The sequence below is a fragment of the Camellia sinensis genome, chromosome 3 (assembly GCF_055761805.1).
Source record: "Camellia sinensis isolate YWXY chromosome 3, ASM5576180v1, whole genome shotgun sequence".
Taxonomy (NCBI): domain Eukaryota; kingdom Viridiplantae; phylum Streptophyta; class Magnoliopsida; order Ericales; family Theaceae; genus Camellia; species Camellia sinensis.
Genome location: NC_138963.1, coordinates 144,402,823 through 144,425,768, shown reverse-complemented (window position 1 = coordinate 144,425,768; position 22,946 = coordinate 144,402,823). Strand labels below are relative to the sequence as shown.

The 22,946-nt window shown below is 44.1% G+C and overlaps 1 protein-coding gene across 14 annotated transcripts in view; it reads right to left on the bottom strand.

Moving 5' to 3' along the window:
• Positions 1-22,946, bottom strand: part of LOC114270602 (ARM repeat superfamily protein) — a 115,093-nt gene that overhangs the window by 14,151 nt on the left and 77,996 nt on the right. For 5 of the 14 annotated variants that reach the window (XM_028212165.2, XM_028212129.2, XM_028212149.2 and 2 more), the window contains exons 29-31: positions 19,584-19,699; positions 19,389-19,511; positions 18,061-18,134 (exon numbers count right to left, since the gene is read on the bottom strand). In XM_028212165.2, coding sequence (XP_028067966.2) covers positions 18,061-18,134; positions 19,389-19,511; positions 19,584-19,699 — 313 coding nt within the window. The remainder of the gene's footprint in view (positions 1-18,060; positions 18,135-19,388; positions 19,512-19,583; positions 19,700-22,946) is intronic. The other 9 variants (XR_003631998.2, XR_014364551.1, XR_003632000.2 and 6 more) reach the window with 2 other exon arrangements.

Genomic DNA, 22,946 nt, shown 5'->3' with positions numbered 1-22,946 from the left:
CCAAATATTATTGTTGCTGTCAATGTAGTTAGCCAGTTTATGCATGCTCCTCATCAGATTCACTTCGAGGCTGTCATGAGAATTTTGAGGTACTTGAAATCTGCTCCTGGTAAGAGTCTTTATTTTTCAAAGTATGATCATTTTCGTGTGAAAGCCTATACAGATGCTAACTGAACTGGATCAGTGATCGATAAGAGATCGACTTCAGGGTATTACACCTTTGTTGGAGACAATCTAGTTACTTGAAGGAGTAAGAAACAAAATGCGGTTGTCAGGTCAAATGCAGAAGCTGAGTTTAGAGCTATGGCACAAGGGGTGTGTGAGCTCTTATGGATCAAGTTATTGTTGAGTGATCTAGGTATTGATCAAATGGACTCCATGCGGTTATACTGTGACAATAAGGCCGCTATCAACATCGCTCACAATCCGGTTCAACATGACCGAGCAAAGCATGTTGAGATTGATTGCCAATTCATTAAGGAGAAACTCACTAGTGGCACAATATATACTCTCTTTGTGCAATCTGGTGAACAACTTGCTGACATCCTCACCAAGGGAGTTAGGAGTAAGCCATTTCATTATATCTTAGGCAAGCGGGGCATGAGAGATATCTTCACACCAGCTTGAGGGGGAGTATTAGAATAATATTATTAGGGTTATTATTTTGTAATCATTCTATGTCTTAGGGTTCCCTTGTAATTATTAATCTTCATTAATATTGCTGGAAATTTGTGTTAATGTATATAATAAGATAGTGGCATGTATATAATATGATAGTGGTGTTGGTGGCAGATAGTGGCATGTATAGAATATGATAGTGGTGTTGGTGGCAGATAGTGGCATGTATATAATATGATAGTGGTAGATAGTGGTAATATATAATATGTAAGTGGCATATAATGGATTATAATGATGTTTGTAATATCTCCTATATAAGGAGTGTCATTTGGTCTTGTCAGATAAGAAGTTTTGAATATAACAGAAATATATTCCTTCTTCCTCATATTTTCAGAGTTCTTCTTCCTCATATTTTCTAAGTTGGTATCAGAGCAACAAAAAACACAGCAGCCCTAAAACCGTCATAGCCATGTCGGAAGTCACGTCCGAAACCACTTCAACCCCTGCCGCCGCCATTCCGGTGAAAACGTCCAACTCTCACTCTGTCCAAATCACCACCATCCGCCTAAATGGTGATAATTCTCTCCGCTGGTCACAATCTGTCCGGATGTATATCCGTGGACAAGGAAAGATCGGTTACATCACTGGTGACAAGAAGGCTCCTGCTGTTAATGATCCGCTGTTCGACAGTTGGGACGCTGAAAACTCCATGGTTATGACATGGTTGGTCAATTCCATGAATGAGGATATAAGCTCTAATTACATGTGCTATACTACTGCACAACAATTGTGGGATAATGTTAGTCAGATGTATTCTGACCTAGGAAATCAATCTCAAGTTTTCGAATTAACTTTGAAGTTGGGAGAGATTCGTCAAGGAGATGATTCCGTCACCAAATATTTCAATTCGTTGAAAAGGTTGTGGCAGGATCTTGACATCTTCAACACATACGAATGGAAATCGGTTAACGACTGCAACCACCACAAGAAAACTGTGGAAGACAGCCGTATTTACAAGTTTCTTGCCGGCCTCAACATTGAGTTCGATGAAGTGCGAGGAAGAATCATTGGCAGACCTCCTCTCCCATCCATTGGCAAAGTATTTGCCGAAGTCAGAAGGGAAGAGAGCCGAAGGAGCGTCATGCTTAAGAAAAAAGGTACTGGTGAATCAATTGAAATTTCTGCTTTAATTAGCGATGCTGCGGCCAACAAGGCTGCAAATTACCAGCGCAGGTTTGATGATAAGCCACGGGTCTGGTGTGATTTTTGCAACAAGCCTCGCCATACACGCGAAACGTGTTGGAAGATCCATAGCAAACCTGTCAACTGGAAAAGCAGCAAACAAGGAGAGAAGAATCGTGGCTTTCCTACCGCTAATGAAGCCGATTCAGGTCCCTTCAACAAAGAACAGATTGATCAACTCTTAAAGCTAATAAAATCCAACTCCTCATCCGGTACTCCTAGTGTTTTGTTGGCACAAACAGGTAGAAATCCTAAAGCCTTCTCTTGCCTAAACTTCTCTCCGTGGATCATAGATTCCGGTGCCTCCGATCACATGACTAGTTTTTCCCATTTATTTAGTACCTATTTCCCTTGTTCTGGTCATGACAAAATCAGAATAGCCGATGGTAGTTTTTCACCTATTGCAGGAAAAGGATTTATTAAACTAGCTGAAAAAATTAATCTCAATGCTGTTCTTCACATCCCCAACTTAGCCTGTAACCTTTTGTCTGTCAGTAAACTATTTAAGGATTCTAATTGTCGTGTTACATTTTTTGAATCCCATTGTGAATTTCAGGACCAGAACTCGGGGATGATGATTGGGCGTGCTAGGATGCTTGAAGGTCTTTACTACTTTGATGCAGTACCTGTTAGTAATAAAAAAGCTCAGAGCTTTAATAGCACTAGTTCAATCTCTGTTCGAGAAAAAATAATGCTATGGCACTATAGGCTAGGATATCCTAGTTTTCTTTATCTGAAACATTTATTTCCAGAATTATTTAAAGGGATTGATCGTTCTTCTTTTCATTGTGAAAGTTGTATTTTTGCAAAATTAAACCTTTTTATTTGATTCATAGTGATGTTTGGGGCCCTTCTAAAATCACTACTCTTTCTGGTAAAAGATGGTTTGTTACATTTATTGATGACCATACCCGCTTATGTTGGATTTATTTGATGAATAAAAAAATCTGACGTGAAAAATTTATTCACAAATTTTTACAATATGATTGAAAACCAATTTCAAACCAAAATTGGTATTTTATATTCTGATAATGGAACAGAATATTTCAATGAGCAGTTGGGTGAGTTTTTGGAAAAAAAAAAAAAAGGATTTTTCATCAATCTACATGTCGGGATACCCCTCAACAAAATGGCATTGCAGAACGAAAAAATAAACATTTACTTGAAGTAGCACATGCTATAATGTTTTACATGCATGTTCCTAAATATTTATGGGGTGAAGCAATTTTAACAGCCTCTTATTTGATAAACAGGATGCCTACAAAGGTGTTAACATACAAAACACCTTTTGATTGTCTCAAAACTTTTTTTCCTGACACGAGGTTGTTTTCTGATTTACCCGCCAAAGTTTTTGGATGTACTGCCTATGTTCATGTTCCCAGTCAATTTCGTTCAAAACTTGACCCCCGTGCTATAAAATGTGTTTTTTTGGGTTATTCCTCAAACAAAAAGGGGTATAAGTGTTTCGATCCTCAAACCAAGAAATTTCTTGTGAGTATGGATGTGTCATTTGTGGAAACAAAATCCTATTTCCCCAACACTTCTCTTCAGGGGAAGACAAGTGGAGTAGAAGACATTTTTTCGGATATTTCTATCCCGCTCCCCAATGTCATTTATCCTACACAAAAACCACATCTGTCTGATAATGCTCACTTAGGAGAACCAAGTTCTATGGTGCCTAGTCAAGAAGATTCTTGTTTAAGGGGAGAAGTACTACAAAATGATCTAAATTCTGAGTTTCAGGTTTATACTAGGAAGCGATTTCATCTGAGGAATAATGACCCGAATGTCCATCCTAATGACCCGAATGTCCACCCGAGTTCTGGCATCGAAATTTTAGGTAATCCTATTCCTTCTATTTCCGACCTTGATGTTCCTATAGCAATTAGGAAAGGTGTCCGAAATTGCATTAAACATCCTATTGCAAATTACCTCTCCTATCAAAGACTGTCTAAAAACCATAGAGCTTTCACATCTAGGATTTCCAACTTGTTTGTTCCAAGGAATATACAGGAAGCATTGGATGATCCGAATTGGAAATTAGCAGTCATGGAGGAGATGAATGCTTTAAGGAGAAGTGGTACTTGGGAGATAGTTGATCTTCCCAAAGACAAGAAAACAGTTGGGTGTAAATGGGTGTTTACGATAAAATGTAACGCAAATGGAAGCGTTGAGAGATACAAGGCGAGACTGGTGGCTAAAGGCTTCACTCAAACTTATGGGATCGACTATCAGGAGACGTTTGCTCCTGTTGCTAAAATAAATTCCATCAGAGTACTGTTATCTCTTGCAGTAAATTCAGATTGGCCTCTACATCAACTTGACATTAAAAATGCATTTCTCAATGGTGATCTTGAAGAGGAGGTGTTCATGAGCCTACCGCCGGGATTTGAGCAGAGACTTGGAAGCGACAGAGTATGCAGATTGAACAAGTCATTATACGGACTCAAACAATCACCAAGAGCGTGGTTTGAACGCTTTGGGAAGGCAGTTATCAGTTGTGGCTTCTCGCAAAGTCAAGCAGATCACACAATATTTTATAAACATTCAAAAGACAGTAAAATTGCAATTTTGATTGTTTATGTTGATGACATCATTTTAACTGGTAATGATGAAGCAGAGTTAGCAGCCCTCAGAGAAACTCGCAAAAGAATTTCACATTAAGGATCTGGAAGCCCTCAAGTATTTCCTCAGAATGGAATTTGCAAGATCCAAGGAAGGTATATTCGTTAATCAGAGAAAATATGCTCTTGATCTCCTTGGAGAAACAGGTATCCTTGGTTGTAAGATGGTGGAGACTCCGATCGAGCCTAACTTGAAGTTACAAGCTGCTAAGGCTGAAGAAGTCAAAGAGAGGGAACAATATCAGCGACTTGTAGGGAAATTGATTTACTTGTCTCATACGCGGCCTGATATTGCCTTTGCAGTCAGCATAGTAAGTCAGTTCATGCACTCACCAGGGGCAGAGCACTTTGAGGCCGTTTATAAGATCTTAAGATATATGAAAGGAACTCCAGGGAGAGGCTTACTATTCAAGAAACATGGACATCTTCAAGTTGAAGTATACACAGATGCAGATTGGGCAGGAAGTGTTACAGACAGGAGATTAACATCCGGATACTGCTCCTTTGTAGGTGGGAACCTAGTTACATGGCGGAGTAAAAAACAGAATGTGGTAGCTAGAAGTAGTGCAGAAGCAGAGTTCAGAGCTGTTGCCTATGGAATCTGTGAAGTAATGTGGATTAAAAGAATTCTTGAAGAATTAAAGCTTTCTCACCCGACACCTATGAAGGTCTATTGTGACAACAAAGCAGCTATATCTATAGCTCATAATCCAGTTCTACATGATCGCACAAAACATATAGAAGTGGATAAACATTTCATCAAGGAGAAAATCAATGCTGGCATAATCTGTATGACCTACCTTCCAACAGGTGAACAATTAGCTGATGTGCTAACGAAAGGACTACACAAGAAGCAATTTGATAAGCTGACTAGCAAGTTGGCTATGGACGATATCTTCAAACCAGCTTGAGGGGGAGTGCTGGAAATTTGTGTTAATGTATATAATAAGATAGTGGCATGTATATAATATGATAGTGGTGTTGGTGGCAGATAGTGGCATGTATAGAATATGATAGTGGTGTTGGTGGCAGATAGTGGCATGTATATAATATGATAGTGGTAGATAGTGATAATATATAATATGTAAGTGGCATATAATGGGTTATAATGATGTTTGTAATATCTCCTATATAAGGAGTGTCATTTGGTCTTGTAAGATAAGAAGTTTTGAATATAACAGAAATATATTCCTTCTTCCTCGTATTTTCGGAGTTCTTCTTCCTCATATTTTCTAAGTAATATAAATAAGAGATGATATCCTAATCATTCCCTAATCTTGTATTTTCTAAATTTACCAAATAGGATTCTGAGTAGGAGCTTGAAACTGGGACTGAGACTGCTGAAAAGTCGCACGACCCTTTTTTGGACAGTTATACTTCCAGTTGCCCTTCTGATGGTAGAAAACACACTCATCTGAAGCCAAGGGCCCTTTCTTGGGTTTGGCAGAGACCTAAAAAGTCTGACTAGCCATCTTAAGACGAGTTTCCTCAGAAAGGAATTCACAAACAATAGCATCCACAGAGGAAAGAGGAGACCGGTGAAGGATGCCACCACAGATAGCCTCATACTGAGGGGCGAGAGCTGTTAAAAATTGCACCAAACAACCCACTTTCTGAAACTGCAGATAGGCATCTATTACCTTAAGACTAGATGGTTCCATGAGAGCAAGCTGATCCTAAAGTCCCATAACCTCAATGTAGAAATCTTGAATAGACCGATCTCGCTAAAGCGCACTCTAAATAACTGTTTCCAACTCATACCGTTTGGCAAAGTTAGACTGCTGATAAACCCCCTAGAAATAGTCCCAAACCTCCTTGGTAGTAGTATATTTGGAAAACATCATCCCAATACGATCATTCACATCATTATGAAACCAAATCAGAACTTGGGCATTATCACAATCTCAAGTGTCACAGGCAGCCTGATATCCATCCTTTATCGACAAGAAACAACCAGAAACACGTCCCTATTTTTTTCGACCAAGCAAAAAAAATTTCATAACAATGGACCAATAAGCATAATTGGCTCCAGTAAGTTTGCAAGTCAAAGATTAAATTTTGTCGTCTGACATGGTGACTGATGATACAGTTCGTGATGACAGGACGGGTCGAACTGATCCACGCTCCTCAAGCCTATGTCCCAATGACCAAGCCCACGGGGGAACCTGCACAAAAGTCCAATGGGGAACAGGGAGTCCCCCAGCGAACTCTCCGACGATCAAGTTAGGAAGAGAAGTGGATTGTAGAGATAGACTAGAAATAGAAAAGCTTAACCTTCTTCTTGTCTTCAACGTCTGCTTATATCCTCTGGTAATCATTTCGTTGTCCCTTCCGACCTATCACCTTGGCCGAAAGTTTATGTTGTAGCTTACCTTGTTCAGGGTGAGGGCGTGCTGTCCTGACGAAGAGGGGTTATCGCAATAAATGCTGTAAGGGGCCTCATTAATGGCGATATGTCATGGCAATAACTTTGCAGATCTTTGTCTGCTGATGTGGCATGCCCTTCTCTCGCCACGTGTCTTGATGTCATTGGTTCTTAAGGCTATGTGGGGCTTTAGCAGTGCTGGGTTTTAGTATTTGGGATATGTATTGGGCCCTAAACGGTGGGCTATAATCTTTATGGGCTTACCCATGTCAGTAGTCTCCGATTTCCAAGTGCAGCTTTAGTCCAACGAAAGGAATAATGAAGAAGATGAGGGTTGCAAGGGATCGACAGGGTCAAGGCCGACCGAGAGGGGTGGCCGACCAGGAGGAAGGCCGACCGCGAAGGGTGGCCGAGTGGGGGAACCGACCAAGAGGAGAGCCGACCTAGAAGGGTGGCCGAGTGGAGGGACCGACCAAGAGGAAGGCCGACCGCAAAAGGTGGCCGAGCGGAAGGACCGACCAAGAGGAGGGCCGACCGCGAAGGGTGGCCGAGTAGTGTGGCGCGGGGCTCGAGAGGCGGCGTGGCACGTACTGAAGTGAAGTGGAATAGACAGGGAAGTGGAAAGAGGCAGTGGATCGTGGTCGTACACGTGGCGGAATCGCGTAGTGGAGAGGTTAGGCATTGGGCAATAAGTGAAACGATAGGTCATGATAGAGTGTCGAAAAGACAGTTTGGGCGAATTTTTGAAAATTTTCAAACTGGCGAGAATTAATTGTGACCCTTGGAATACAGGCAAGCCTTGGGCCTTTGGTATTATTCGCTTTACCTATCTGTTTGCAAAACATCAAAACATTCCCAGTGTAAACTCCTTCATTGCTAGCGATACGCCCCTGCGACACTTTGTGCATTTCCTTGCACCCGCATCCAAAGCGATTCGCAGACACACGAGAGAGATGGCCCAAGAGGAAGCAACAAACGCGAGGGTTGATCCACTAGGCGATGACGATGCGGTAGGTTTGGCAGAACAATATCGTATGGAGCGTAGGGAGGGGCAGGGAGCGAGTCAAGTTGGGCGAGCTCGCCCCAGGACAATGATCTCCGCCGCAAGACCAATTAGCCAGGTGGAGCCGAACCATTGGCACACCAAGCCAGACAGGTTCGTACTGACAGTGGAGGAGCTCGAGGGGATAAGGAAGAAGTATCAAATTCCGTCAGAGATAGGGCTAAGACTGCCCGAATCCACGAAGAGGGCATCAGATGTGCGACCGGGCAAGTTTAGTTTGTACGAAGAGGCACTGCGAGGGGGTTTGAGGCTACCTCTCCCCCAAGTGGTGGTGGAGGTGTTAAACAGGTTGGAGGCAGCGCCAGGACAACTGATGCCAAACGCCTAGAAGATAGTAACGGCGTGCGCGAGTGCCTGGTTGCAGGTGACTGGGGGGACGGCAATGTCCGTGGACGAGTTCTTCTCTTGTTACAAGGCATCCAGTCAGCAGGAGACCTGGCTCACCTTGCAAGCGGTGGCGGGGCGAGGGCTAGTGGCGGGTCTCCCATCGTCGGTGAAGGGATGGAGGCCGCGGTGGTTTTTTGTAACAGCGAATGGTGGGGAGGGAATTCGCGCGACATGGAAAGTGCCCACCAAATTGGTCGAGCCCAAACTGGACAAGGCGGCGGAGGATCGAGTGAGGAGGGTGAGGGAATGGAGGGAAGAAAAGGGGGTGAGGTGGGACGAGTTGGTCCTGCCTTCAAAGTTGTTTGCCCTGGACTTGGGGCCGCAACCGTTGGAGGAGGATCTAGTAAGAGAGGAGTTAGAGGCGCAGAGGAAGGCAGGGGAGGAGGAGGAGAGGAGGTTGTTCGCGCGAGCGGACAAGTACAAGAAGACCCAACTAGGACCTGCTCCGAAACCGATCGCGAGGGAACACATCCGACAGCGCCCCAAGCAGCTAGGGGAGAAGGACTTGGGCAGTTTTGAGCCACGACCGCCCCCAGTTGATCCAGTGAAGGAAAAGGCGAACAAGGAAAGGGAGGCTCTGAAGAAGAAGAAGAAGAAAAGGAGGAGTGTCCCTGAGGGGGCTGCAGATGCGCCTGGATCGAAGAAGGCGAGGGTTGGTGGGGAGGACGCCCGTATGGCTGAGGAAGCAGGGGAAAAAGGAGTGAGGGTGACCCCAGAGAGGGTGGTTGTCCCAGAGGTGCAAGGGGACAAAGGTTAGGGGGACCAGGAGGGAGAAGCGCACATGAGTGCCATGCCCAAGATGCAGGTAGAGAGTGGGTCAGCCGACCCTAAGGAGGTGATGGAGCAGCAACCTAAAGGGGGGCCTGCGCCCCAAAGAGAGGTGGTCAGGTTGAAGCATGCCATCTATCACGCCCTCACAGTGGCTGGGCGACTGGAGGGAGAAGAAGGCCCAGCCAGGACAGTGGCAGATCTTCTCTTAGGGGTAGTGGACAAAGCAGCCGTGCGCTCTACCACCAAGTTCAATGAGGCTGAGCTGCTAAAGGGGCTATGCTCTGCCCAAATGGAGGCAACCACTTTAGCAGGGGCTTTGCTGAGAAAGGTGACGGCTGCAAAAAGTGAACTGAAGCCTCTGAAGGCCAAGTTGGAGGAGGCGAAGGCCTAACTTGAGAGTTTGAGGAGTGAAACTGCGAGGTGGAGGAGGACCGCACGGAGCGTTTGCGCTAGGGGGTTGGAAGAGGCCCAGAAAGCGAAGAAGATGGAGGTGTTTGCGATCGTGCAGCGCAATGTTGCCACTCGAGCCCATGCTGAGCTGCTCGCGGTCAAGTTGGAGCTAGAGGTCAAACGCCGCAAGGTAGTGTCGCTCGAGTTCCAGCTGGCTGACGAGCAGAAGAAGGTGGGGGATGCTCAAAATGCCTGCACGGTCGCCACCGAGCGGTTTGAAGAGACTATGACCAGTAATGAAGAATTGCGCACCCAGCAAATCAAAGAAAAGGATGAAGCAAACCTAAAGATTGCTGGGCTGCAGAAGGAGCTGGAAGATGAGCGTGCTAGGGCAATGGAGGACAAGGCGAGGTTGGAGGAGTTAGAGGAAGAGAAAACTAAGGCAGCCTCTGAAAAGACAACATACCCCGATCTGTACGTCGCAGCACTAGAGCAATTTAAGGCGTCTGCTGACTTTCAGTTGGCCATCGACGCTGCTATTGCCAGCAACTTGGCGAGAGAAGGGGCTGGGGGGGCTGGTCCATCAGGGACGACCGTTGGGAGCAGGAGCGAAGACGAAGTGATCTAGAGCTTCCAGCGGTCGGACTTCTACAAACACGAAATGGCTGAATTCTGGGACAGTGGCTGGAAGATGTTCAAGCGTAAAGCAGAAGAGCTGTTCCCAGACATAAACTTCAGCCCTGTTAGAATTGAGGAAGACGACGTGGCCCAGACCCCCCCAGATGAGGGCATTGAAGAGGAAGATCTCGCTTCAAGTGAAGAAGAGGAGTGAATGGAGTAGAAAAAATATGTACTTAGAGTTTTGGTTGTTTGTGTTTTTTTTTTTTTTTTTTTTTGAATGACTGTAATAAACTTATGTACGAGTTTGTAAATAAATAAAATTTTGAGTCTTGTTTGCATGCTATTGCTTTTGTTTGTGCATCTGAAATGAATGAGAGTGGTGACTTGTATAATGCTTGTGTATAAGTCATTGTAAAGTGCAAAATGTAAGGAAAACTCAATATAAAGTGAAGTTTAACTTGTAAGAAAAATTCAATGCGGAGTGAATGTGAGAAAAACTAAGTGCAGAGTGAAGTTTAACTTACAAGAGTGTTAAAGAACCAGTCTGATTTGGAAAACGTTGGACTGAAATTTGACTAAGTATGGCCACTATGTACGATCATGAAGTTGCAATGGTGGCTCAGTCAGGCTGAGGTTTGAAGTGACTCAGTTTGGACGTGCTTTACATGTTCAGTCTGGCTGAGGCTTTAAGCGACTCGGTCTGACCGAGCTTTTCATGCTCAGTCTGGCTGAGACTTTTAGTGACTCGGTCTGGCCGAGTTCTTCATGCTCAGTCTGGCTGAGGCTTTTTGTGCTCATTCTGGCTGAGACTTTAAGCGACTCGGTCTGGCCGAGCTCTTCATGCTCAATTAGGCTGAGGCTTTTTGTGCTCAGTCTGGATGAGGCTTTTAATGACTCGGTCTGGCCGAGCACTTCATCCTCAGTCTGGTTGAGCCTTTTTGTGCTCAGTCTGGCTGAGGCTTTAAGTGACTCAGTCTGGCCGAGCTCTTCATGCTCAGTCTGGCTTAGGCTTTTTGTGCTCAGTCTGGCTGAGGCTTTTAGTGACTCGGTCTGGCCAAACTCTTCATGCTCAGTCTGGCTGAGGCTTTTGGTGCTCAGTCTGACTGATGCTTTTTGTTGCACAGTCTGGTTGAGGTTGCAATCAAAGTGTTATTGGAATACCACAAATAACCGAGATACAAGCTTGTTGTCATACAAAGTGTAGCTCATTGGATGATAAATTTACACCATATGAGGAAAAAATGAGAACATTCAAATGTGCAGATTGTCAAAAAGAATATACAATAATTGGACAATACAAAAGTATAACTTTTATTGAAAATAGCGCTTCAAATGCTCAACGTTCCAAGGATGGGGGAGGTCTCGACCTTCCATGTCCTGAAGTCGGTAAGTGCCCGGACGTGGTCTGGCTTTCACAACGTAAGGTCCTTCCCACTTGGCTGCCAGTTTGCCCTCAGTCGGATTTTTGGTGGCAAGAGTTACTTCTCGCAAATCAAGGTCTCCCACGGCGAATTCCTCGGTCTGACTTTGCGGTTTTAGTGTGTTCTCATTTTTTGTTGGTCTCAAGTTCTGTTTTGTACTGGATAGCCTCCTCCCGAAGCCTCTTCATCTCAGCTTCACACCATCGGATGTACTCTTGTTGTTCTTGTAACAATGGCTTCTGATTGTAGGGAATAGGAGCTTTTCGAGTGATGAACGTTGTGAGATTGAAGTAATGCTTGGCACATAGTGCACATGTTAGAGCATTACATTTGTCACAGAAAGCCTTCGAGTATGAGGATAATGAGGCCTGTCTGACAGCGGTGGTTTCTCGAAGTTCTTCGATCAGATCTAGGTCTGCCCGACGCAGCTCTTCAGTTAGTTCTGGATTCGGGTGTAAAACCCTTGGGATTGGCAGACCGACTTCCATTAGGATGACCGCCTCAGCGCCGTATTTTAGGCGAAAGGGGGTCTCCCAGTGGGAATCCGAGCGGTGGTCCGGTAAGCCCAGAGTACATTAGGTAATTCCTCAGCCCAAAGTCCCTTAGCAGCTTCCAGTTTGGTTTTGATGATCTTCAGGAGAGAACGGTTGGTGACCTCAATTTGGCCATTGGCTTGGGATGACCTAAGGAAGAGAAACATGGCTGGATTTGGAGTTCTATACAGAATTTCCTGAACTTAGTGCTGTCGAATTGTTTGCCGTTGTCGGAAACGATGGCTTGAGGGATGCCGAACCTGCATACGATTGATTGCCAGATAAATCGGGTTGTGTTTCGCTCAGTAATGGTAGCAAGGGGTTCTGCTTCGACAATTGCGAATTTGATTTGGCCTCGGCCAGTGGGCAATGGGCCAACCAAGTCGATCCCCCATTTGGCGAATGGGTAGCGGCTGCAAAGCATGATCAATTCTGTAGGAGGAGCATGGGGGATGTTGGTAAAACGCTAGCACTTATCACATTTGAGCACGAAGTCTGTCACATCCTGATTAAGAGTGGGCCAGAAATAACCGGTGCGAAGTATTTTGTGGGCTAGAGATCGGGCGCCCGAATGATTACCACAGATACCCTCATGGATTTCTTTCATCACGTAGGTTGCTTGAGCAGGATTGAGGCATCTGAGGTATGGGCGTGAAAAACCATGTTTTGTATAAGAGGTCGCCGACAAGAATGTAGTTGGACGACCGGACCCTGACTTTGGCAGCCTGCTATTTGTCGTGAGGAAGTTCCCCTGTTGTCAGATACAGAAAGATGTCTGCCACCCATGGGATATGTTCATCTTGGAGGAAGTGGACTTCCTGCAAGTTGGGGGAGATAGCCGGGTGGGACAGGTATTCGAGGTGGACACCGTGGTTAAGGTCTGATTGGTCTGCAGAAGCCAATTGGGCCATCTCACCTGCCTTGGAATTTTCAGCCCGAGGGATGTGTTTGATGTAGAAGGTATTGAAGAGGCGAGCAAGGGGGAGAACAATATCCCTATATGCCCGCATGGTGTCCTCCTTGGCGTCGAAGTCTCTCGTAATTTGCCCGACGATAAGCTGGGAATCGCTGAACACCCGGATGTGGCTGACACTGATGTCTCTGGCTAGGAGGAGACCTGCTATCAGTGCCTCATATTCGGCCTCATTATTGCTTGCATCGAACAGAAAGCAGAGAGCACATTTGAAAAAGCCACCGTCAGGGGCGGTGAGGATGAGACAAGCCCCACTGCCTTCCTTGCAGGACGATCCGTCGACGTTGAGGGTCCAAGAATGGAGCTCTTCTGGCTCGGTAGGGGTTGGTGATGGTGGAGTTGTGGCTGGGGTGAGGTTAGTGAATTCCAGGATGAAGTCGGCAACAGCCTGTCCCTTAATTGCTGTCCGAGGCTGGTAGAAGATATCAGACTGACTAAGTTCGACCGACCATTGCATAAGTCTGCCGAAAAGCTCTGGTTGTTGCATTATCTTCTTCAACGGTTGGTCAGTGAGGACCACTGTGGAATGGCCTTGGAAGTAAGGGCAGAGTCGTCTAGAGGCGGTGACCAAGGCCAAGGACATTTTTTCTAACAATGGGTAGTTCTGTTCCACCCCCCGAAGAGCCCGACTGATGTAATAGACCGGTCGCTGGACAGAGTTGTCTTTCCTGACGAGTGCTGCACTGACAGCAATATGTGACACGGCTAGATAGAGGAAGAGGGGTTCGCCCGTGATGGCTTGAGAAAGTAGGAGGGGGTTAGCCATGCACTGTTTCAACTGTTGAAAGGCCTCCTCAGATTCTGTCGTCCATTCAAAAGTTTGCTGAAGGACTTTGAAGAAGGGGAGGCACTTATCCGTTGCTCGGGAAATGAAACGGTTAAGGGCAGCCACTCGGCCAGTAAGCCTCTGAACCTCCTTGACCGTCCTGGGTGACTGCATTTCGATTAAGGCCTTGATCTTTTCGAGGTTAACCTCGATGCCCCACTAACTGATCATGAATCCCAAAAACTTCCCAGATCCTACGCCGAAGACACATTTTTCCGGATTGAGCTTCATCTGGTACTTTCGGAGGGTGGCGAAGGTTTCTCGCAGGTCGGCCAGGTGATCGGTGGAGAGCTTGCTTTTGACCAGCATGTCATCGACATATACTTCCATGTTCCGGCCTATCTGATGATGAAAGACAGCATTGACCAACAGTTGGTAAGTGGCCTCGGCATTCTTCAACCCAAATGGCATCACACGGTAATGGTAGGTGCCTCGGTCGGTGATGAAGGAGGTGTGCTCCTGGTCAGATGGGTGCATCAAGATTTGGTTGTATCCAGAGAAGGCATCCATGAAACTGAGCATTTGATGACTGGCCGTGGCGTCAATCAGCAGATCCATGCGAGGGAAAGGGTAGCTGTCCTTGGGGCAAGCTCGGTTCAAGTCGGAGTAGTCGACACAGAGTCGCCATTTACCATTATTTTTACGAACCAGAACCACATTCGACAGCCATCTGGGGTAGTCCACATTAGTGATAAATTGTGCCTCAAGGAGCTTGTCTACTACAGAAGCAATAAGGTGATTGCGTTCCGGGTGAAAAATGCGCTGCTTCTGGTGGATAGGTCGAAAATGGGGCTCAACTCCGAGACGGTGGCTGATGAAGGTGGGATCAATACCCGGCATATCGGAGTGAGTCCAGACAAACACGTCGTTGTGTTCAACCAGGAGGGCGGTGAGGTCGGCCTTGGCTTAGGGGGACAATTGGCTGCCGATCTTGGCGGTTTTGGCCGGGTTGGTGGGATCGACGAGGACCTCGACAAGTTCTTCCACTGGTTCCCCCCTAACCAGCTCGTCCTCGTCTCTGACGTCAAGTCCCTCGATGACCATGGCTTCCTTCAGCTTGACTTCTCTGAGTGAGGCGACATAACATTCTCTGACCACGGTCTGCTCTCCCCTCACTGTTCCGACCTCAAGATCAGTGGGGAACTTGATGGCAAGGTGGTGAGTGGATGTGACAACTTGGAAAGCATTTAGGGCAGTGCGGCCAAGGATGATGTTGTAGGCAGAGGGGCAGTCAACAACAAGGAAGGTGAACAACTTTGTGGTCTGCCATGGATACTCGCCAATTGTGATTGGAAGATCGATGGAACCGATAGAGGTCACCCGGTCGCCAGTGAAACCAACCAAAGGGATTTAGAGGGGAGACAAACTTTTTTCTCCAATCTTGAGCTGGCGGAAACAATTGAGGAAGATAATGTCTAAAGAACTGCCGTTGTCGACGAGAACCCGTCTGACCTTGTAATTGGAGAGGAGGGCGGAAACGACGAGAGGGTCGTCATGAGGATAACGGATGCCTGTGCAATCGGCGTCCGTAAAGGTGATAGGCTCGGTCCACTGCTTAGGGTGTTTGGAGGGTCGGTCCAACGTGGCAACTTCTTTGTCTGAGCCCTGCCTTATTTCTCTGAGTTCTGCCCGCTGAGCCGACCGAGATGGTCCTCCACAGGCGAGCCCGCCGGAGATAACTCTGATTTTTCCAACAGGTGGGGCGGGGTTACCTTGTGCCCGAGGTTGCTGTGGAGGGCGATCATGACCTTGGTTAGGTTGTGCTGGCTGTCTGGAAGGGGTGCGCCGGCGGTTCTTTCTAATGGGTTCAGTCCGCTGCCTCTGCTGAGGGGGAGTATTCGTGAATCGGCTGAGGCATCCTTGATGAATCAGGCCCTCGACCTGATCTTTAAGGTTAACACACTCCTCGATATTATGGCCGTGGTCCTGGTGAAAAAGACAATATTTGGACTGGTCTTTCTGATTAGAAGGAGTCCGTGATGGTTGGGGCCATTTTAGGGGGTAGTCCCGCTGGATTTGATGAAGGACTTGTTCCATGGGAGAGTTTAGGAGGGTGTACCGTTCGAACTGGCCGGGCGGTCAGGCTGGGGCCGACCGGTCGGTTTTGGAGGGTCGGTCAGTGTACTGAGATGTGTGGTTATTGTACTAGGTATTTATGGTTTCTGGATCTTTTCTCTTTTCTCTGGGTGTCGGATTTTTGGTTATAGGATCTTGCTGGGCGGCTAGGGAATCTTCAGCATTCATGTATTTTTGGGCTTTGGAGAGTAGGGCGGCCACGGAGGTCGGGGGGTTTTTGGAGAGAGAGAAAAGGAAGTCAGACGACCGCAAACCGGCCATGAAAGCCGTAAGGATGACCTTGTCATCGTTTTTCGCTACTTGCAAGGCTTCAATGTTGAAGCGGGTAACGAAACTGCATAGCGACTCCCCCTCGGTCTGACGGATGTTGAGGAGTTGGGTTGCCGGACGCCGCTAGCGCTGGGCTCCAATGAAATGGCTGAGGAAAGAGTCACTGAGGTATTAGAAAGTGGAGACAGAGTTTGCTGGCAGTTGACTAAACCAAAGTCGAGCTGACCCCTTGAGCGTCACGGGAAAAGCCTGGCACATGATTTCGTCAGGGAAAGCATTGAGGATCATGAGGGTCCAGTAGGTCTCCAAGTGGTCAACTGAGTCCGTCATACCGTCAAAAGAGTCGATGGTGGGTATTTTGAACTTAGGGGGTAGAGGTTTATCCCGGATGAAGGCAACGCATGGCGAGTTGGCCGTGGTAGAAGGTTTATGCTGGATGCTCTGCATGACCCCTTGGAGTTGGAGCTTCATGACTCAGAGTTCTGCGTCCCAGAGTGGAATGTTATCTTCACCGGAAGGCAACAGGGGCTGGACGCTACTGGCCTCTCCTTCAGGGGTTGGTGCCAGGACCGATGGATGTGGGGGTCGGAGTGGTGGATTTATATTTGGGGGAGGAGGTTGCAAACCTTCCAAGTTGGGTGGATTAGGCTGCAGGATAGTATGGCTCGGGGCTCGTTCTTGGTTGGGGGGAATATCTAGAGGTGGTGGAGGAGGCACAGGAAGGTTTCTTTGGAGTAGAGCATTTATCAGGGCTTGATTTTGCTCGGCCATGCGGTTAATGCTGTTGGTAAGCTCGATGAAATATTGTGGTGGGTTGTTTTGATTGGAAGGGTCGGCTTGGTGGTCGGCAGCGTTATGGTGAGAAGCCATGGATCTAGTTGTGACCATACACTTTGATAGGTAGCAAGAAAGGGTTGTTGGGACATGGTTTCCGGCGACAATGAGCACAACTGGCGCGCGGAGCAAAGCGTTTCCCACAGAAGGCGCCGACTGATGATACAGTTCGTGATGACAGGACGGGTCGGACTGATTCACACTCCTTAAGCCTATGTCCGAATGACCAAGCCCACGGGGGAACCTGCACAAAAGTCTAATGGGGAACGGGGAGTCCCCCAGCGAACTCTCCGACGATCAAGTTAGGAAGAGAAGTGGATTGTAGAGATAGACTAGAGATAGAAAAGCTTAACCTTCTTCTTGTCTTCAACGTCTGCTTATATCCTCTGGTAATCATTTCGTTGTCCCTTCCGACCTGTCACCTTGGCCGAAAGTCTATGATGTAGCTTACCTTATTCAGGGTGAGGGCGTGCTGTCCCGACGGAGAGGGGTTATCGCAATAAATGCTGTAAGGGGCCTCACTGATGGCAATGTGCCATGGCGATAACTTTGCAGATCTTTATCTGCCGATGTGGCTTGCCCTTCTCTCGCCACGTGTCATGATGTCACTGGTTCTTAAGTCTATATGGGGCTTTAGCAGTGCTGGGCTTTAGTATTTGGGATATGTATTGAGCCCTAAACAGTGGGCTATAATCTTTATGGGCTTACCCATGTCAGTGACGATATTATGAAAAATTATAAAGGGCTTAAATGAAGTGTATTAGAACCAGTTAGGTTAAAATTATAATAACCAGAACCTAGTTAGGTCAAAATTATAATAACCAGAGTTTTGACCCAATCATCCACAAATATCAATCAGAGAGAGAACCTAAAGCCGAGACGAGAGAGAGATCATAATCACAACCATTCCAAATTCCTAAAATACAATAATTCCTAAAAATATAGACAATATAGACAAATATATTCTCACAAGAAGAAGCTTCAAAAATCCAACTTTTAGTGTAAGTGAAAAGAAATGAAAGAGAAATGGAAAAGTTTATTCTTACAGCTTCCTCATTCACATTAATAACTTCTGATGTCGATGTATCCATTGAAACTTTATGCCTCTTGTTCTCCTTCCCTGCACCAAGAAATTACAGAATTATCCTTAAACAACCAGAACAACCACAAGGAAGTGTAGTACAAGTTACTATAACTTGTTTAGAATGCCTAAACAGAACAAATAATTCTCATGGTATGACTTTCAGATAGAGACAAATTGATAGCATAATATGGAGACTTCAGGTGAATCATCAGCAAAATTAATGGAATCTGCCCTTTCAAGGACTAAGAAAACCAACAAACTCAATTGATTACAAAAGAAACATCACAGTGCTCTCACACACTAATTTTCCTGTTCATGAAATGTCCAAATTCCATATTCAACATAGAAGCTAGCTGATAATCAATTTGATGGATTGCGCAGAAAAATATCAAACAGGCAGTCCACCAAACATAGCACTAAGGAGAATATATATATATATATATATATAAATGATAATTAATTTGGCACAGATTGTGGGGAAAAAAATGTCAAATATGAACTCCACCAAACTTCCTGAATTAAAGAGAAAAAAGAAAGAAAGAAAGAAGGAAAGTAGAAGAAGCAACAAAGCACAACAATGGATATATGCCTGGATGAATAACAAACAAATCATCGCATGGAATATGAAAGGACCTTAATAATTATGACAACAAAGGTCTGGTCCTAAGACAAAACAAAGAAATTCAAACTTTTTAAAAAAATTAAGAAAATAGAAAAAGAGTTCTTTCTGAGATTGATAAATAATGATAGCTCTATTGGTACAGCAGCTATTGACACTAGCTAAGTAGCACAAACACAGATACGTGACACGACACAAAACGATTTTCAAAAAATGCAGCACACAATACACCTGAGACACATTAAATTTTTTATTTTATGTCAAATATATAAATAGTTTATTAAAAGGTAATAAAATGAAAAAACAACATAACACTAAGTAAAACTAAAAAGCAATATAGTCCACAACTTAAATATCAAACTATCATTCACGTAACAATTTCATGCTCTTGTAAAACATTGAAATTCACATGCTATATTCATCTTATAAATATTTCAAAACATATTTAGAGTACACAAGTTGCATTCCGAAGAATGCAAACATTGTTACTATGAAGAGATTCATATATATGTCATGTCTGGAGAGTTGAAATGGTGTCGCCGAGTGTCTATCAAATGTCCGAAACTGTACATTTAAAATTTTAATCAAGACACATTAAAGAAATGTCAGGGCATGCTTTTAGGAGTGTCCGTAGAGTAAGGTGTCCAACACGAAAATCTGACACAACACACCTCCTTCATAAAAGTGTTTGTGCTTCTTAGCCCACCATTCACTGATGATACCATCATTCATAAGCTCAACAGAATAATATAATTTCAATGTTGGCAAAGTGAAGGCTTTTGCATGACCTGAAACTGGCAATTTCTGTTAAGTTGTAAAAAACAACTTAAAGAACATAAAATTCTTTTTGAATGATAGACTCTTACCAGGCATAGAAATTCTTCTCTTGGAAAAGCTCGTTCCCTTACTTTGAAAGGTTTTTGTTTGGCAAACGCCATCCGGAAGTGCATCAACCATTTTTGTTTGACTATTAACAAAATCACTGCAACAAGCCATGTCAGTCACAAGATTGAATGTGTGGAAACAACAAAACAAGAAAATTTAGGAATTAGCCATTTGCATTTGTTTACGTCATTCTTCACATATGCACAAAATGAAATCACTTATTCACTTTGCAGATCAATCACCGAATAATTTCCTTTTAATCACTTAAAGCACCTTACCTTACTAGATAAAGAAAATAAAGATGCCTTACTACGCAAACCCAAAAGATGGTGTTCACTGTTAATTTAAATGTTGGTTATTATCAAGTGAAGTTCTCATGTTGAACTGTCAAATGGCAAAGAAACTAGTTATGCCCCCAAAAAAGGGAAATCTAATCAAGCTAATTGAGAGAACCAGTTTCTCAAGGCACAAAGGCTCATATATATCAACTCCAGAAAAACTTAAAGATCACGAATCCACAGTATCGACTCTTTCAAGTGAGTTAAGAGTGAGTGCACATACCGAGGCCCCTGCAAATATATAAGTGCCTCTCAAAAATTAGCTAAAAGCAGGGATCTTAGAAATTCCTTATGTAAAATTTAGATCAAACCTCATTTCATGTTCATCAAATTCACTACGACCATTGCCATATCACCCTAGTTCACTCTTTAACTGTCAGGAAATATTAATGAACAGGATTGCCATGCATTTCAAAAATGGAAAACTGGCAAAGTTTTGTCTCATGTAATGCTCATCGATAGTTCAACCTGAATGAATCTAAAATCAGAAAATTATTGAAGCAAATTTTGTAGTCTAACAAAATCAAACTTGGATTAATACACAAACATACATACTGTAGTCCACCACCAAACCAATCAGGACAAGATGTAGATCATATTTTAAACATTAGATTTGGTGACTTTTTCTTAACGCTAATGACAATGATGACATAACATTAAAACTAATAACAGAATTACCCTAAACTTCTTTCAGTAACCTCTTATATATAATATATATATATATGATAGGTAGGCAAGCAGATTCAAACTGGAGTTTCTTTTCGGGGGAAGTGGTACATTAGTTGGGTTTGTATGAGTTTCCAATGATGTTTCTTGCCCTAAAAGAATTAATATGTCCAACAGGAGCAACAGTGGACATCTGAATCTTAGGCAATATAATAAATGGTTTACTTCTACTTATTTGAAAACTAAATATATATGATTTGATATAACATACAAACTATATTCTTTGTGCCTCTTACAAAGCGATATGCTACAGTACTTTTTAACATGGAAAGATGGAAAAATGGGGGAATGAAAAAGCTAAATAGGAAAAGCTATGAAACCCGACACTTCAAAACAAATGCCGTAGCGGTGTCAGACACAGAGAGGACACGTACAGGAAACATCACATGGCATATTCCTTTATTTAATTAATTTGTTTTCAGGAGACATTTTTTTTTATATATATATATCTATATATATTGGCACTAGGGTGTCCGAATCTAAGCCCAACTAATCCCCAGGGTACACAGGCCCTTGGCAAAGAGTTTCCCGCAAGTGAACCATGATTAATTCAAGGGTTTTCCCCTAACCCGATGGCCCCAAGGAATTGTTAACACCTAAAAGGTTTCGATCCCTGAACCTTGGAGGCAATGGCCATAAAACAACGTAAAAGGAAACAAAATCAAGGCTTAAACAATGACTATAAAATAAGACCTAATTGATTCTAATTAATTTTAATTCCAACACTCCCTGTCGAGCTGGTGCAAGACATTCAGCAAACCCAGCTTGACAATGGATGATTGAAGTAATGCTGGACCAACAAACTTTGTGAACATATCAGCTAATTACTTAAAAGAAGAGACAAAGGATGGACTCACAATACCAGTCCGAACCTTTTCTCAAATGAAATGTATGTCAACCTCAATGTGTTTCATCCACTCATGAAGTACTGAATCAAAGGATAACATAACAGCTGATTTGCTGTCACAAAACAAAGGAGAGGAAGCATCTTCAGCAAATCCTAATTCTACAAGAATGAAGCGAAACCACAAAACTTCACATGTATCCTATGCCATTGCCCAATACTCAACTTCAGCAAAAGACCAAGAAACAACGGCCTGTTTCATACTTTTACATGATACAAGGTGATCACCATAAAAAGAACAAAACCAGATGTAGACCGTCTATCAATTCTAAACCCTGTATAGTCTGCATCAATGAAACAAGAGAGCCCTGATTGATGATCAGTTCTGAAAAATAATCCCAAATCAAGAGAAGTCTTCAAATACTGCAGAATATGATGAATAGCATCAAGATTCTCTGCACGAGGTGCATGCATAAATTGACTTATAACACTAACCACAAAAGTCAAGTCGCGTCTAGTATTAGTCAAGTATGTGAGATAGCCAACGTGTTAAAAAAATCAATGTATAAAAAGAAATAGAGAATTGTATTATTGATTGATATTGATATCTATTACAATGATTCATGATTCCTATATATAGAAGAGGGTGAGTGTGTAGTAGGTAAGGAGTAGGTGAAGTGGAGGTGGTAGTGGTGTAGTGGGTTAGGTTTAGTGGAGTAGGTGAGGTGGTAGTGGTGTAGTGGGTTAGGTTTAGTGGAGTAGGTTTAAGTGGGTGAAGTAGGTGGAGAGTAGGTGAATTTTAACAGCCCCCCGCAAACTCAAGGGGGATAGGAACTAACCAACTTGAGTTTGGAGAGAGTAACAAAACAAGAAAATACATAAAAATAAAAGAGGATAAGAGACACTGTATGGTCGTGTCAGACCATTGGTGAAGACACTGGATGGTGGTGTCATAACGTTGTAGAGCACACTGTATGGGGGTGTCATAACCATGTAGAGGACACTGTATGGGGGTGTCATAACCATGTAGAGGACACTGTATGGTGGTGTCATAACGGTGTAGAGGACACTGGATGGCAGTGTCAGACCGATGTAGAAGACAGTTTATGGGGTCATGTCGGACCATTGTAGCAGACACTGTTGTGACAGTTGTTGTGACAGTTTACGGAGTCTTGCTGGACCCTTGTAGAAACTAACCGGAATTAATGTCGGGACAGTTTACAGAGTCTTGTCGGACCCATGAAGGAGCTAACCGGAATCAATGTCGGGACAGTTTACAGAGTCTTGTCGGACCCTTGAAGGAGCTAACCGGAATCAATGTCGGGACAGTTTACAGAGTCTTGTCGGACCCTTAAAAGAAATAGAGAATTGTATTATTGATTGATATTGATATCTATTACAATGATTCATGATTCCTATATATAGAAGAGGGTGAG